The sequence below is a fragment of the Trichosurus vulpecula genome, chromosome 7 (genome assembly GCF_011100635.1).
Source record: "Trichosurus vulpecula isolate mTriVul1 chromosome 7, mTriVul1.pri, whole genome shotgun sequence".
NCBI classification, from domain to species: domain Eukaryota; kingdom Metazoa; phylum Chordata; class Mammalia; order Diprotodontia; family Phalangeridae; genus Trichosurus; species Trichosurus vulpecula.
The window spans coordinates 23011186-23027189 of record NC_050579.1 but is presented as its reverse complement, the minus strand read 5'-3'; the positions used below and the strand labels follow the sequence as shown (position 1 = coordinate 23027189).

Sequence of the window (16004 nt, the reverse complement as noted above, 5' to 3'; positions counted from 1 at the left end):
CAGTTAAATGCCTGTTTATCGATAGTCTAAAAACCGATGGGATTCTCGATGTCACTGGCCACTGGGTCACTAGCACGGACAAAACAGAAGGGGGCAGGCCGCGCGGGACTCAAGGCCATTTTTGTCTACCTCTTTGTTGCCTGGGTTGCCAGGGCCTAAGCATTCATCACCTATTGGCCAGCCCACTGTCGATTAACCTCTCAGCAGTCAGCCAGCCTGGGCTTCAGAAAGCAGACACCGTCTCTCCCTTGGACTCCATTCAAACCCCATTCAAAGAGAAAGAACTTGCTGAGCTTACGCTCTGCTGGTACAGCCTTGGGGAGCCCAGAGTCACCCCACCTCGAGCTTCGAGTGGGCACAGAGAGTGAGACCCCCGTGGAGGCTGCCAACTTCCAAACACCGCTTGAACCTGAGCCAAGGCTATTCTAGCACTCCCCTGCCTAGAGGTGAAGGCCTCAGCTCCTCTGCCCAGCATTCAGGGCCCCCAGGATTGACATTTAAAAAAAACACATTTGATTATTCTGAAGTTAACAAAGGCCAAATGAAATGGGCACTTCCGGGTAGAGAGTAGAACACAGAGTGTTGCACGTGAAATTATGAATTCATTCTTAGTATTTTTTTAAAAATGATTTGTCATAAAGGGTGGCTCTCTGGGAGAGGGGAGGGAAGGGTGAAATCTGCGCGATGGAAAAACAGAAGGGAGAGATGAAAATTCATTTTTAAAAATAGCAAAACTGCATTGGGTGGAATTTGCTTTTCTTTTTAGGTTTATAATTAATTTAACGTGTAAATTCCAAAGGTATTGTGTTTGCTCCTTTGGAGGACTGTTCAAAATTCAGCAAAACAAGCGTGGTAGTCAGCCCAAGGTAGGAAGACCCGGGTTTGAGTACTACCCCTTCACACACTGGCTATGCGACTGTGAGGCAGCCTTCTGAGATCGGAGGCTTCAGAGTGGGCAACGACATGTATTGGTAGAAGGCGTTCCCCTAGACCAGAGGTGGGGAACCTAGGGCCTTGAGGCCACATGTGACCCTCTAGGTCTTCAAGTGCGGCCCCAAGGGATTTATTCTGTGAAGTTTGCATTCAGCCAAAAGGCCAGCCCCAACACGGACCACTGAACCACCTAGCTGCCTTTTGTGCTGAAGAGCGCCAGGGAGGGACCCTGTCACCTCTGACATAGGGGAAGCTCCGGAACAGTGGGAGCCGTTCCCATTTTGATCTTTGTATTTTAGCACAGTGCTTGGCACACAGTAGGTACTTTATGCAAGCTTGTTGACTGATTTCATCAGTATAGGGAGTTCCTAAGGAGAAAACTCCCATATTCTTTGCATACTGGAGTCTTATAGTTACCTGGGAGCACAGAGAGGTCTTGTGACCTTCCCAGAAAAGGTCACAGAGCCAATGGGTCCTATAGCAGGACTTGAACCCAGGACTCCCTGATTCCAAATCCTGCTTTCTATGATACCTGTACATGGAAGGGGCTGGTAAATGTTTATTGAATTACTGGAGGAATTTTAATGTCAAGCTAAGGATCTTATCCTCTAAACCAGGAGGTTTTTAACCTGGAGGTGGTGACAGTCTGCGAACTTGGGTTTTAAAAATATTTTAATCATTGTATTCCAGTGCAAGTGGCTTCCTCTGTAGTCCTACACATTTAGAAGCATGATTCTGAGAAAGGCTCCGAAGAGTCCAAGGTCAGACCAAGGCCAAAGGGGACCACAGGCACATGCTCCTAGATTCCCAACCTGTCCTCCGGTCCTCCCTGGCTGTGGGGCTGGCCTCCCATCAATGCTGCCGTCATCATCACGATCACTCACACTTATGGACTAAAAATAGCTAGCATTTATCCCGTGCTTTATGGCTTGCCAAGCATTTTACATATATATATATATATATCTTATTTTCCCTTACGATGATCCTTGAAGGTAGGCAGTGCTAGATTATTACACCCGTTTGACAGGTAAAGAAACTGAGCATAGGGGAGCTGTCCAAAGTCACACGGAAGCATGTGAAAGGCAGTGTGGTGGGTATGGCGGGAAGAGAGTTGGTCTCCATGCCAAGAAGACCCGGGTTCAAGTCACAACATGGGTGTGTGAGATCGTTGGAAAGGCCCACCACTTCTTGGAGCCCCAGGCAGCTCTCTAAGAAGAAAGCTTGCTAGGACCTGGCAGAGAAGTGGCATTGCCTAAACCGGTGAAATCACGGGTCCAGGCTTTACCCAACTGCTGTCCCCTCTACCCCACACATGAGGCAAAGTGGGAGAACAAGAATGGTGACTTATATTCCTATAGCAATGTTCTGCCATCCCACGAGGCAGGTTGTACAAGTAGGGTTACTGCCCTCTTTTGAAGATGAGGAAATCCAGAACAGAATTTCCCTGATGGCCTATAGGATATAATCTACAAAGTCCGTAAAAATGGCGGTTTTCAAGGCTGTGCCAGTAGGAGGAGAAGCCGCTGGGCCTAATTCCAGGGAACGGGCTCTCCTGGTCACCTGGGCCCCTGGGCCCTCTCTATCCTGGGCACCAAGAAGGGCTGGCCCTTGGCTCTGGGGTATCTTCCCTGCCAGTCCTTCACCCAAGCGAGTCTGCTCCCTCCACCCCCAGGCTCCTAGCCACTTTTGGGCCCGGTTCTCAATCCCTCTGCCTGCAGGATCTGGAATGGAAATATTGACATAACCTTCCCGAGACGCGGTGAGAGTCGGAGCCGTGATGGCAGCCGTGCAGAAAGAGTGGGGTGCTCCAGCATATGGCTCCTGCTGCTGTGTTAGGGAACAAAAATGATTGCAGCTTAATGATATGCAAAACACGGGCCTGCGTTTGCATAATGGGATTTCAACTCCCACTCACCATATCTGCTGTTAAACAGGATCTGCACACACTCCCTCAGGGTGTTGATGTCTTCGGTTTCTTTTATAAAACTGTCCCATTTCTCTATCAAAACAAAAAAATCAGAAATAAGACGTGTCCATATGGTGCCTGGCCTGCATTCCCCCTCCCCCCATCCAATGTGCAGCACTATCCACCGAGGGATGTACACCTCGGGGTTCCGCCAACCCCGATCAGCCCAACATGACCCCCATTTCATCAGAGACGCTCTAAGGGTAACAACAGCTCTTCTCCCTGGGGCCTCCTTTGACTTGCTGTGCCCCCCAACTTCACCCATCCTCCTGGGAACAATGCCAAGGAAACTGACTCAGCTGAGCTTAAGTGGCCAGCCAGCCGTTTACTGACCTCCTAGAGGACCGCTGACGAATGTGGCAGTGAAGATACGCTATCAAGAGTATCCGAGATCTTGGACTCTTTGGTCCAATTCTCTCATTTTACAGATGAGGAAAACTGAGGTTATAGGGGATCTCCCTATAACTGAGGTCACCCGTATAGAACTGGAAGGAATCCCCCCACCAGGAAGTCCAACCCTCCCATTTTTTGATGAGGAAACCAAGGCCAGGGAGATGAAGGGACTTTCCCAACATTATACATATGGAAAGAATCAAAGGCAGGATTTGAACCTGATTCTGATTCAAGAGTCAGTGAGGGCTCTTTCATCAGGTCAAGCTGCCCACTTGTCCCTCTCTTCCCATGATCCTCTGCCCACTCCTATTACCATCTCTACTTTCTCCCTCCAACACCCAACAGGCTGATATTCAGCCCAGCTACTTATGTCCTATTAATCAAATGACTCCTGAGATCCCTGCCTCCTCCTGGAAGCCTCCCTAGAGTGATCAGAAGAGTCTCAATGATTATCTTGACTGGACAGGGAACCCCACCCCGCCATGGTTTGTCTCACCATTCGATGGCAAGGTAAGGCACTTACCCTCATCCCCAAGGGCCAAGTCAGATGCTAATAATAATCACCATAATATCTATCATTTCTACGCTGCTTTAAGGTCTACTAAGTGCTTTCTCTTACAAGATCTCATTTGACAGTTTTTCTTCAGCCCTGTATCGGTCTTAATGCTTTTACTTGGCCACATTCCATGGAGAGGAGGCACCACCAGGCTAGACACCCCCAGAGGGCAGGGATCAAAGTGGAGTCTGTGCAGTGCCTTGAAAATATAGGGTCGGGTCACCCGTAGGGATGTCCTGGGTTGGGCGGTTAGGTGGAGGAGTTGATGGCCACTCAAGAAATGACCCTCTCAAAAGCAGGACTGAGCCCATCCTTCTGTCCTTCCTTGTTAAACCAGTTTTACGGAGGCCTTTCATTTTTATATCACCATCATTTCTAGGGATACCACTCCTCACCCTCCCACCCATAAGTGAGCCTCCTCTAGTAATAAAGAAAAGCAGTTAACAAAGCCAAGAGACACAGGCCCCGCTTCTGATAGGGTATGTGACGGTGGACCCATTATGCCCCATTTCTTCAAGGAAGAGAGTGCATCTCCCTCTTCTCTTCAGTCAGACTCTGACTCTCCTATTACGCAGCCAGATTAATCCAAGTCAGGCCAGGCAAGGCCTGAGAAGAGGATGGGGATTAGAACCCACCAGCTGGAAGGCTCTCGCTGTGGCTCCCAGAGCCAATCCTGGTTAGGACCCATGGAGGGCACTTTAACGAGGTCCTGGGTCCTGGCTGGGAGGCGCCCTGAGCCAGCCCTTCCACGATGGATGGACCTGCCCTGCCTCGGTCATTTCTCTCCTCTGTCTGTCCGCTCACACAAGCCAGGGAAGAGCAGTCCCTGGTCTCACACCGTGCACAGCCAATGCTGACTCGGCAGCCGTCCCAGGGCCGGGGTGGGCATCCCCGATGTCTCATCCAGGCCCCAGCCCAGCAGGCTCAGGGAGCACAGACCCCACCCTACCTGTTTTGTCATGGACAATGGAGAAGAGGATCCGTTTAGAGGCGTGGACATTTTGGATCAGCGGCCCACCGGAAACTGATGATTTCTGTCCTAGACAGGGGGAAGTATAAGGGGATATGGGGAGGGGGAAGGAAGGAAGGAAATAAGCATTTATTAAGTGCCAACTGTGTATTGTCCTAAGTGCTTTATAAATATTACCTCATTTGTCATTACTATATCCATTTCACAGTCGAGGAGACTCAGGAATAATGAGGTTAAATGACTTGGCCAAGGTCATACATCTAGTTAAATGTCTGAAGCTAGATTTGAACTCAGGTCTTCCTGACTCCAGGCCCAGTGCTCTATCCATTGGGCCACCTAACATGGGAAGAAAGTAAGAAGAAACTGATGCCCTTGGCCTGAAAGTGTGGATAAAAGAGGAGGGCTGTGCCACCGGGAAGGTGACTTCTGACCCCATGATCACTCAGGAAAGGAAAGAGTTCATCGTCCACCCCACCCCCCAATCCTGAGTGTCTCCAGTGAGGGAGCCCTCAGCTCCATCCCTGATGATCCGAAACTTTCCCATCGTTCAAGGCTTGCCTCATCCAGGAAGCTTTTTGCCACTGCTCCAGCCTATGTTCTCTAAGGGAAGGAGGGAAATGTGAAACTGCCCAACTCTGGAATTTCTCCAGTTCTTAGTCGTCTTGCGTCCAGTCTTTTCCCTCTCTAATCCATCCTCTACAAGGCGTCATACTTACACTGCTAAAGCACAGGCGTGATTCAGGTCACTTCCCTGCCCAAGAAGTCTTTGGCTCCCTGTTGCCCATAAGGGCAGGTAACAAATTCCTTTCCTTGGCCCTTAAAGTCCTTCATTAATCTGCTTTTTAAAATTAATTACCTAAATTAATTAATCTATTTTACTGAACAAGTTTCCCCTTATTCTCCCTCTCACAACTCTGCATCCTAGTCAAATTAGCATACTGGATGTTTCTCCTACATAGCATTACAACCACCACCTCTGGACCTTTGCCTAGGCTGTACTTCATGCTGGGTACACACTCCTTCCTCAAATACCATTTTCTCCAAGGGGATCTTCCTCTTCCTCCCAGATGTTTTTGCTCTTCTCATCTGCCTGAAATTACTTATGCATATTTACTTGTCTGTATATACTATCGTTTCCCCCTCTCCCATTCAAATATAAGTTCCTTAAGGGAAGGGGCTGTTTTGTTTCTGTCTTAGACCTTTTGACACATTGTCTTCTATCTGGGCATTCCTCAGTGCTTACACAGTGCCTGGAATACAGTAGATGCTTAATACTTGTTAGGTTGAACTGAGACTCCATTGGGTTTTCATTCTATCAACACTGGTGTCCTTATTTCTTTCCCATGTATGAGCCCTAATTAGACTGTGAACTCCTTTGGGGCAAGGAGACACACACTCTCCTCCTCTCTGTCCTGCTCCCTCCCTCCAGTCCTCTGCCAACAAAAGGCTGGACACACAAGAGAACAAGTACATACGAGTAAAAACTCATTTGACTTATAAGCTGTTTCTGTCCCCTGTACAAGGAGAGCTGGATGGGACCTCAGAAGTCACCTCATTTTACTGAATGGGAAACCAAGGCCCAGAGCCGGGGACCATTTGGATGAGCGTCACCCAGCACATTCATAAGGGCAGTGGGACGAGAGCCTGGGACACCCAGTTCCCAGGCCAGTGCTCCTTCCATTTCAATCATGGAACAACAGGACCTAAAGTGAGCTTTGAGACCTTCTAGCCCAAATTTACTGAAGGAGGAAAACAAGGCCTATGGGGGAGGACATGTTCCAGGTCACAGTGTGGCTAGAAGGCCCCTTGACCCATGGTTCTTTATTAAGCAGCTCCCTTCAAGCTTTGGTTAGCCACTTAGTCAATAAGCATTTGTTAAGCACCTACTACACACAAGGCATTGCGCTAAGCCCTGGGGATACAAAGAAAGGCAAATGTCCCTTCCCTCAAGGAGCTCACAGTTTAATGGGGGAGACAATGTGCAAATAACCAGCTACATACAAGGTATGTACAGGGCAGATGGAACAGGACAGAGGCACCAGCGGAGGGGGGGGGCTTGGGAAAGGCCTCTTTCTTGTAGAAGGCATTGAGCTAAGTCTTAAAGGAGGCAAAGTTAAGTGAAAGATGGAGGTGAGGTAGCAGGCATGGGAAAGAACAGGAGAAAAAGCATGGAGTCAGGAGATGGAGGAGGGTCCTGTTCAAGGACTTATAAGTGGGCCAGGGAGGCTGGATTGTGGAAAACATGGGAGTAACGAGTCTTGAAAGGCAGTGGTCAGGTTACATGGGGCTTTAAGTGGCAAACAGAAGACTTCACATTTGATTCTGGAGATGACAGGGAGCCTACTGGAGTCATGGAGGGGGGTGAGGTGACACAGACCTGTGTTTTAGAAAATCATGTTGGCTGCTGAGAGCAGGATGTGTATATATACGTGTGTATATATATGCATATATGTGTATATATATGTATACACATACATACATACACACACATATGTATATACACACAACACACACACACACACACACACACATATGAGAGATACTGGGAAGGTAGATAAGGCAAGATTTATCAGCAGACTCATTATCCGGCGTAAGTGAGACCGAAGAATTTAGGGATGAAACCAAGCATGTGGGTCAAGGTGACTAGGAGGATAGTGGTATCCTGAACAGTAACAGGGAGGTTCAGAAGGGGAAAAGGTTCTAGGGGATGATAATGAGTTCTGTTTGGTTGTGTTGAGTCTGAGATGCCTCTGAGACATTCAGTTTGAGATGTCCTCCAGGCAGTTGGAGATATGAAGCAGAGAATCAGGAGAAAGATTAGGGCTGGATATACAGATCTTGGAATCATAACTGAATCTGTAAGAGCTGATGAGACCATCAATTGAGAGACTATAGCAAGAAAACAGAACACAGGAAGGAGCCTTGGGAGATGAAGAACCAGCAAAGGGGATGGAAAAGAAGCAGTTGGATAGAAAGGAGGAGAACCAGGAGAGATCAGTGTCCTCTGGGAGGAGAAGGTGATCAACAATATTAAATTCTGCACAGAGGTCAGAGAGCATCCCAATTGAGAAGAGGCCATCAGATTTGGCAGTTAGAAGATCATGGGTGATTTTGGAGAGAGCAATTCCAGTTGAGTAATGAGGTCAGAAGCCTGATTGCAGAAGGTTTAGGAGGGAGAGGACAACAAGTGGAGGTATCTAATGTAGATGGCTTTCTCTAGGAGTTAACCTATGAAAGGAAAGAGGAATACTGGGCTACAAGTGAGCAGGAATGGTCACAATATATATATGTACACACACACACACACACACACACACACACATATATTTTGCAGGGGCGGGGAAGGCAGGGCAATTGGGGTTAAGTGACTTGCCCGTCACACAGCTAGTAAGTGTGTCAAGTGTCTGAGGTCGAATTTGAACTCAGGTCCTCCTGACTCTAGGGCTGGTGCTCTACTCACTGCACCACTGAGCTGCCCCGAGATAAGGAGATATATTGAAGATGGGAGAGTAGGAGAGAGAGAGAGAGAGATAGATAGAGAGAAAAAGAGGATCCTCACAGTCTGTCTCCTGGCCAGCTGGGTGACCATGGACAAGTCATTTAAATTCTCTGCGCCCAAGTTCCTTCATCTGCAGTAATATCCGACTACATGGCCTTTAGGGTTTCTAACACACTGGATCTCTGATGCTATAATTTTAATGAGATAAGATATGTAAAGCACTTTGCAAATGCTATTATTATTAATGCTAGCATTGTATCTGTGTTCTCAGTCCCAGAGTGGCTCCACTCCAGGGTTCTTATAGCTGATGCACCAGCCCTGCTCCCACCCAGCTTTGCCTTCTGGGAGGAAGGCTAGATGATAGCATTACCACAGCAGTCAGGGAAGTCCTGGGCACCTGGAGTCTTGGGCTCTCCACCGGGGCGAGCCAGGAGGAGGTCAGTAGCTGTGGGTAGGCTGGTGGGGCCCTCCTGCTTGAGGTCCATGGCGACATGGTTGGGTATGGAGACATTGTACAAGAAGTTGGTCATGGCTGCTGAGGAGGCTGATGGGTCCTGGGAGGTGGACTTGGGGGCCTGGGCATTGAGGCCAGAGTCCCGGGGCCCCTTAGGCAACAGAGAGACACAGTTCAGCTCCACACTGGACTTTGAGTCCCGTCCATTGTCGTCTGGTGGCCTGGGGTTGGGGGTTAGAAACGAGAGGTGGTGAGGAAGAAAGAAGAGAAGAGCTCAGAGGGTGGCAGGAGACTGACACCTCATACTGATGGAGAACTCTTTACTTTTCACTAAGCGATTTCACATAAAATACTCTGGCACGGTGGATGGAGAGCTGGGAAGACCTGGGTTCAAGTTCTGTCTCTAATACATCCTTTGGGACCCTGGAAAAGTCACTTTGCCTGGAGGGTCTCTAGAAACTCTAAGGCTAGGAATTTCCAATCTAAAGGCGATCCCAGGTCCGGTCCCTATTCCTAACCTCTGAGAGGCAGCCAGGCCTGGGATTATTAGCCCCTTCACTTTGAAGGACCCTGGGTCCCAGATGAGGCAAGTGACTTGTCTAAGGCCACACACCGTGACAGCGATAGAACCAGGTCAGTTTTTTAATTCTATCATCTTGCTGCAAATGAGACATTCTGCTCTTCCAAAACAGAGGGGTTTCCCTTGCTCCAAGTAAATTATTTTACAGCCCTCTCCTCTGCTCTGAAGCCGACTTTAGCTCCCTAGTGCTTATGGGATCAGATCAATACTCCTTAGTACAGGCTTCAGACTTCCTCCATCAACATTCACTCTTTCCCATACCATCTAATCTCACCAGACTTATGTCTTACTGTTCTCCCAAGACTCGAGATTTCTTAAGACCAAGCTGTCCTGTTTAGCTTCATTCCACAGACCATGTGCTTATTCCCACCCCTATACCTTTGCACAGGCTGTCCCTGCCACCCAGAATGCCCACCCTGCTCTTTTTGGCAAAGCCATGCCTCTCCCAGCTCCTTCCAAATCTGATTCAAAGCTCGCCTCCTCCAGAATGCCTTCTCTCACTAACCTAGTTGACTTGGAGGACTCTATATCCTCACGACACTATGTACATAGGTTACGCTAATAAATTTGCATCTCTAGATGTATTTTTGGCGGAATTTCTGATGTTTTGCCATCTCCTCCATCAGATCAGGGGTTCCCTGAGTGTCCCCCATCATAGCAGGTGATTCCTAAGGAGGGGGGCTGTGTATCCCTCACCAGAGTAGGGACTCCCTGTGGACAGGGGCCATGTCATCCCCAGCGGACTGAACCAGAAAGCCTCCCCTCCCTCCAGCCTGGGGCCTCCCCCTGCCCAAGGGCACACTCACCTCTTGAGCTTGAAGCGGATTCGGTGGCTCTGCTCTAGGATGGCCATGAGGGACTTGAGGTCATAGTCCGATGGCTTCCGGAAACCCAGGCCGTCAGGCAGCCCCATCACAGCCAGTGAGCCGGGCTCCTTCAGCAGCTTCTCGTAGGGCACGGGAACCACACTCGCCTTTCCCAGGGCCTCACCTAGGCAGGGAGGGGAGAGGAGGATCTGCTAGAGTGAGAAGGGCCAGGGGCAGAGGGGACCACCGAGGCTGGGCTGGGCCGGGAGCCACAAGGAGCCGTTTGGGGCCTGGGGCGCCGGGGCTCGATTCTCTGTCTGCTGACTCTGTTCCCCACTGCCAAGATTCAGGGAAAACCAGACCCAACAAGCCCCCTGGAGAACCACATACTTTACAGTTGAATAACCCCCAAGTTACCTCTGGGGAGGGGATGGAGAGGACAATGCTCCCAGTGTGCTGCTTCCTGCTCTCCTGAGCACTAGGGGGAGGGAAGGAGACCCTAAGAAAGTTAACTTCCTCCCCATTCTGCCAGCCCAAGGATAAAAAAACCAAGGGGGCGGGGAACGAAGATAGAGAGTCAGAGACAGAGAGAGACGTGTGGGAGAGGGGAAACGTCCTGGCCCTAGAGAAGAAAAGATCTGCAGGACCCAACTAATGCAAGCACCTCATTTTACAGATGAGGACACCGAGGCCCAGAGAGGCTCACAGGACCACCGCCTTAGAGCTGGAAGGAACCTCAGAAGCAATAGAATCCAACTCTTTTATCTTACAGATGGGGAAACTGAAGCCTAGGGAGTTTCAGTGACTTATCCAAGGTCACACAGAATACTCTGACAACAGAGTGTCAGAGAGACAGAGAAGGTGGGGAGAGAGGAGAGAAAGAACTAGAGAAATGAGAGATGGAGAGAGGGAAATGGAAGAAGGGGGAGGGAGTGAAAGGCTGAGATCAATCGATCAATAATCAATCAATAAACATCCATCAAGCGTCCACTACGTGCCTGAGGCAGGAGACAGAGACGGGAAGAAGGGACGAGTGAGCCCTCAACGTAGGAGGAGACAGAAGAGAGGGAGACCTGAGGAGAGAAGAGAGAAAGAACTAGAGAAATGAGAGATGGAGAGAGGGAAATGGAAGAAGGGGGAGGGAGTAAAAGGCTGAGATCAATCGATCAATAATCAATCAATAAACAACTGTCAAGCATCTGCTACATGAGTGAGGCAGAGACAGAGATGGGAAGAGGGGACAGATGAGCTCTCGACGCAGGAGGAGACAGAAGGGAGGGAGACCGTGGGAAGGGAAGGCGGGGGCCGAGAGCAGGGAAGAAGAGAGTCAGGCCAGGGATGCTGGTGGGGAGCTCAGGCCCCACATTCCGGACTCTGCCTTAGTTCTGTTGCATGACAGACCGAGGCAGGAAGCTGGAGAAAAGAAGCCGACTCATCCAGTTAGAGGGGACTGAGTCCTGGCGTGGGCTTTCCTTCCCCGACTCTGCACGCGCGTGCGAGCGTGTGTGTGTGTGTGTGTGTGTGTGTGTGTGTGTAGGAGGTGTGCCCAGATCAGAGCTGAGGAGGGAGAAGTCATTTGCATCTGTAACTGATTGAACCAAATTCTCCAGCCCTCCTGGCGTCCCCAGTCATTCCAGCAGCCTGGTGAGACGCTTCAATGCGCAGCCTAATGGGGTGTGACGTGCACCAATAAGTAGGCTCTGTCTTTGAGGCTTGCTTGCTTTTTTTTCTCCTCTCTGTCTTCTCTGGGCCAGATAACACTTTAAGTCAGGCAACAAGAGTTTCCAACCTGACTTTTGTGCAGGAATCATCGAATCACGGCAATTCAGAAAGGACCTCACGGGGTCGATCCGTCCAGTTCCCTCATGTTACAGAGGGACGGGGAGAGAAAGCTCAGAGAGTCCAAGCCACTGACTTGCCAAGCATCGCACAACTAGCTAGAGATGGACTTCAGGCTGGCTGCTCCCTGTGCCCCAATGCAGGGTGAGAAGGTCGGGGCAAGCCCATTTCTGTGCCCAGTCCCAAGAAAGGGTGCCCTCATGGCCCAAATTCCTCAGAGAGGGAAAGTATTTGGCTCCACTGGGGAGTAGTTGAGTGGGGGCGGGGTGGAAAGAGAGAGCATTCAGAGTGAGGGCCTCCACTACTATGGGGGCCAAGGGACGAAGGCCAAGATGGGCAGGCTCCAGCTCCAGACTCCACAGGAGCTTCCTCTTGCTCACGGTGCCCAATGCAAACTCCTCAACCTAGGATCTCAGGATGCTCAGACAGCAGACTACCCCCATACCCCTTTTCTTCATCTTCTACCCCGAGATAGCTCTCATTCTGGATTCCTAAGAAGAGACAACCTTCTAACCACTACCTTCCTTGCTGTCCCCCTTGAGCAAATGACTTCTCCTCTCTGCATCTTAGTTTCCATATCTATAAAATGACAGGTTTGACTGGGTGATTTCTAAGGCCCTTTATGGCTCTGATGTGGTAGCGCTGTGGAAAGAGAATGGCTCCTAGAACCAGAAGACGCGGGTTCAAACCCCACCACCGATGCTTTGCGGCCTTGGGCAAATCAATTCTCTTCCTTGGACCTCAGTTCTGTCATCTGTAAAATGAGGGGTTGGCCAGATGACCTCAGAGGTTCCTTCCAGCTCTAGATCTACGTCCCTCTGAACTTACAAAGAAGCCTCCATATTGTTGTCTAAGAGGTTTGTGTGCACACATCTCATCCGCCCAGCAAAGCTAACAGGGCACCCAAAAGCAGACTCTCTCTCCTCTTCCGTATCCTCCAAAGAGCCCAGCACAAGCCTGGGCACAGAGACGGCCAACGTCACTCAATGTGACTTCATCGTTACGTGCTGGGGCAGGACGCCTCACCCGGGTGACTGCCCCACTTCCCCCGATGGAGGATGAGAAACATCCATTGCTGTCCACGTCCACATGTCTGCATTATTAAAAACAATCCCCCCTCAATCTGACCTTGGTTCCCACAGGTCCCCTCCTTTCTGTGGCTAAACGCCTTGGGAAAGCCAGCTACCACAGACACCTTCCACCTCCTGTCCTCTCGCACTCTTCTAAATCTTCGGGAATTTGGGGTCTGGCCTCACCGCCCGACAAGATCCGCCCTCTGCGAAGCGACCAGTGACCTCCTCACTGCTGAGACGGCCTCTCTGATCTCTCTGTAGTGGCTGGCAGGGGTCATCCCCACCCGGCCCTCTGGGGACTGTCATCTCCAGGATTTCCTGATGCCGTTCTGCCCTGGTTCTCCTCCTGCCTGTCTGACTGCTCCCTTCTCAGCCCCCTTGGCTTGTGGGCTCCCCCCGAGGCTTTGCCCTCGGATCCCTTCTCTTTTCACTCTACACTGTCTCATTTGACGATGCATCAGCTCCCACGAGTCCAGTTACTACACAGATTCCCAGTTGTGTAAATACGGCCCTGGTCTCTCTGATATGACGTGATACGATGTGATGTAATGTAACATAAGAGACTGTTCTTGTTGTTCGGTCATGCCCAGCTCTCCACGGACCACACTGGCCACTCGGGTTTTCTTGGCAAAAACACTTCTCCAGCAGATTAAGGCAAACAGAGGTTAAGTGACTTGCCCAGGGTCACACAGCTCGTAACCGTAACTGTCTGAGGCTGAGGCTGGATCTGAACTGAGGTCTTTCTGAGTCCAGGCCTAGTGCTCCATCTGCTGAGCCACTAGCTGATTCCGAGGCAGATAAAGGTTAAATGACTTGCCCTGAGTCACACAGTTAGTAAGTATCTGAGCCTAGATCTGGACTCAGGTCTTCCTTAATCTAGGCCCTAAGGCTCTATCTACTGAGCCATCTAGCCGTCCATAATAATATGATATGATGCGATGTGACATAACAACATAATATATAATATAACATAACGGACATCTCCAATTGCCTCCTAGATTTCTTGAGCTGGATGTCCCAAAGATGTCTAAACTCAACGCGTCCAAACCAGAATTCATTCTCTACCCCCCCAATATTTCTCCCTTCTGAGCTCTCGCCATCCCCTCCTCTCACTCCATCCTGATTACCTCCACATGCTCTGTACATTTCCTGTATGTTGTATGTTCATGCTGTTTCCCCCATTAGACTGTACACTACAGGGACAGGTTTTTGCCTTTCTTTGTATCTATGGTGCTTAGCACAGGGCTTGACATACAGTAAGTGCTTAATAAATGCTTGTTGCATTTCCCCCAGCACCTTCCTCAAACTCCGTCCCCTTCATCCAGTCCCATTACTTAATGAAATGGATGCAGTGCCAGAAAATCTACCCCAAAGCCAGTGCGGTCTATCCCTGGGGCCCCAGGACACGTGGTCATTTGTCCAGGGACTCTCCCTTGCTGGCAAAATGGCCTCAGGAAAGGGTGCCCAGCTTCTACCTCGCTCACCCACCCCAACCCCCCAAAAGCGAACCGGCGATGTTTAGTGACCCAAGAAGGACAGATATGGAAGATGGCAGAGAGCTGCGGGGCTTTCCCGGGGGAAACGACATCACCCTTTTCTGCTTTGCCCCAGAGCGCCGAACTGGGAGGTCATAAAGGAAGGTAGATCTCAGCTCAATATAAGGTCAGAGGCTTATCCCTAAATGGGATGGACTGCCTCGGGAGGGAGGGAGTTAAGAGAAAGGCCAGATAACCCCTGGTTTGTTGGGATGACCTAGAAGGGATATCTGTTCATGGAGGGGTTGGAACGTACGGTCTTTGGTGTAGTCCAAAGAGCACCAGAGTTGGAGTCAGCAGGTCTGCATTTGAGCCCCATCTCAGACACTTACTAGCTATGTGGCCTTGGGTAAGTCATTTAATTTTTCAAGGCCTCAGTTTCCCCACCTGTAAAATCAGGTAGCTGAAGGTCTCTGAGGTTTTCCACGGTATCTCTGAGGACCCCTCTTTCTCTCTTGGAGAGTCTATGGCTTTATAAAATCTGCCCAGTGGTAAGGGAGCCCATCGGACAAGTCACAGTCACTCCCTGGACCTGTCAAAGGAAGGCCGTCCCCGAGATGTGGCAGCCATACCCAGATCACCCTCCTGGACCTGTCGGCTGGAGGACACACACCCCACACGGAGTCACGAAGGGACTTACTGTAGAGGACATCAAACACCTCCTCGACCATCTTCCTTAGGAGGTAGACGTCTGAGCCCTGATCCGGGGAGACCCGCTGAGCATTCCGGTTGCATTCTCGGACCTTCCTGGGGATTTCCACCTCGGGTTCTTTTCTCTGGTGTCCTCCTGCAGGCCGAAAACAAGAAATGACAGTGAGAATGACTCACTCTCACCACTCCGGCTAGCCCCGGTCCCTTCCATCCAGTCCCCCCTTCACAATGGCCAATGGAGGGGGAAGCACCTGGGCCTGCCATGCTGGAGACCTGGGTTTTGGTTCTGGCTCTTTAGCTGATTTACTGAATGACCGGGAGTAATCTGGGCCTCAGTTTCCTCCTTTGCTAAAAAGGAGAGAGGCCTTTTTCTCCCAGGCTTTCACTTTTATGATTCTTTGAATGGACAGTTAGATGTCTTAAAGAGTTAACTCCTCAACTTAAGGAGTTAAGAACTTCCTTTTCTTAATTTAGAGTTAAGAGGCCCTGGGTTCAAATCCTGCCTTGGCACCCATTAGCTATATGACCAAAATGGTCCAAAGCTCCCTCTCCGGGTGCCCCAGGCCACTGCTGAGGACTTCTAAGGTTTCCAGCCAGTTTGTGGGCTGTTCTCTCCTTTGTGGGGGAGCTCGCTACACAGTAAATCCCAGCAGCTCCTCGGTTCATTTGTAAAGGGAATGCCTGGTTACCTCCAACATCCCCAAAGGGGAACGAGCAGCGGAACAGACAGTCCTCCGCCAAAGTCATGA

At 50.1% G+C, this 16004-nt stretch overlaps 1 protein-coding gene across 2 annotated transcripts in view; it reads right to left on the bottom strand.

Annotated features, from left to right (window-relative positions):
• Positions 1–16004, bottom strand: part of GTF2IRD1 (GTF2I repeat domain containing 1) — a 139475-nt gene that overhangs the window by 106143 nt on the left and 17328 nt on the right. For both annotated transcript variants that reach the window (XM_036767163.1, XM_036767162.1), the window contains exons 4-8: positions 15245–15391; positions 10158–10341; positions 8688–8992; positions 4798–4887; positions 2849–2932 (exon numbers count right to left, since the gene is read on the bottom strand). In XM_036767163.1, coding sequence (XP_036623058.1) covers positions 2849–2932; positions 4798–4887; positions 8688–8992; positions 10158–10341; positions 15245–15391 — 810 coding nt within the window. The remainder of the gene's footprint in view (positions 1–2848; positions 2933–4797; positions 4888–8687; positions 8993–10157; positions 10342–15244; positions 15392–16004) is intronic.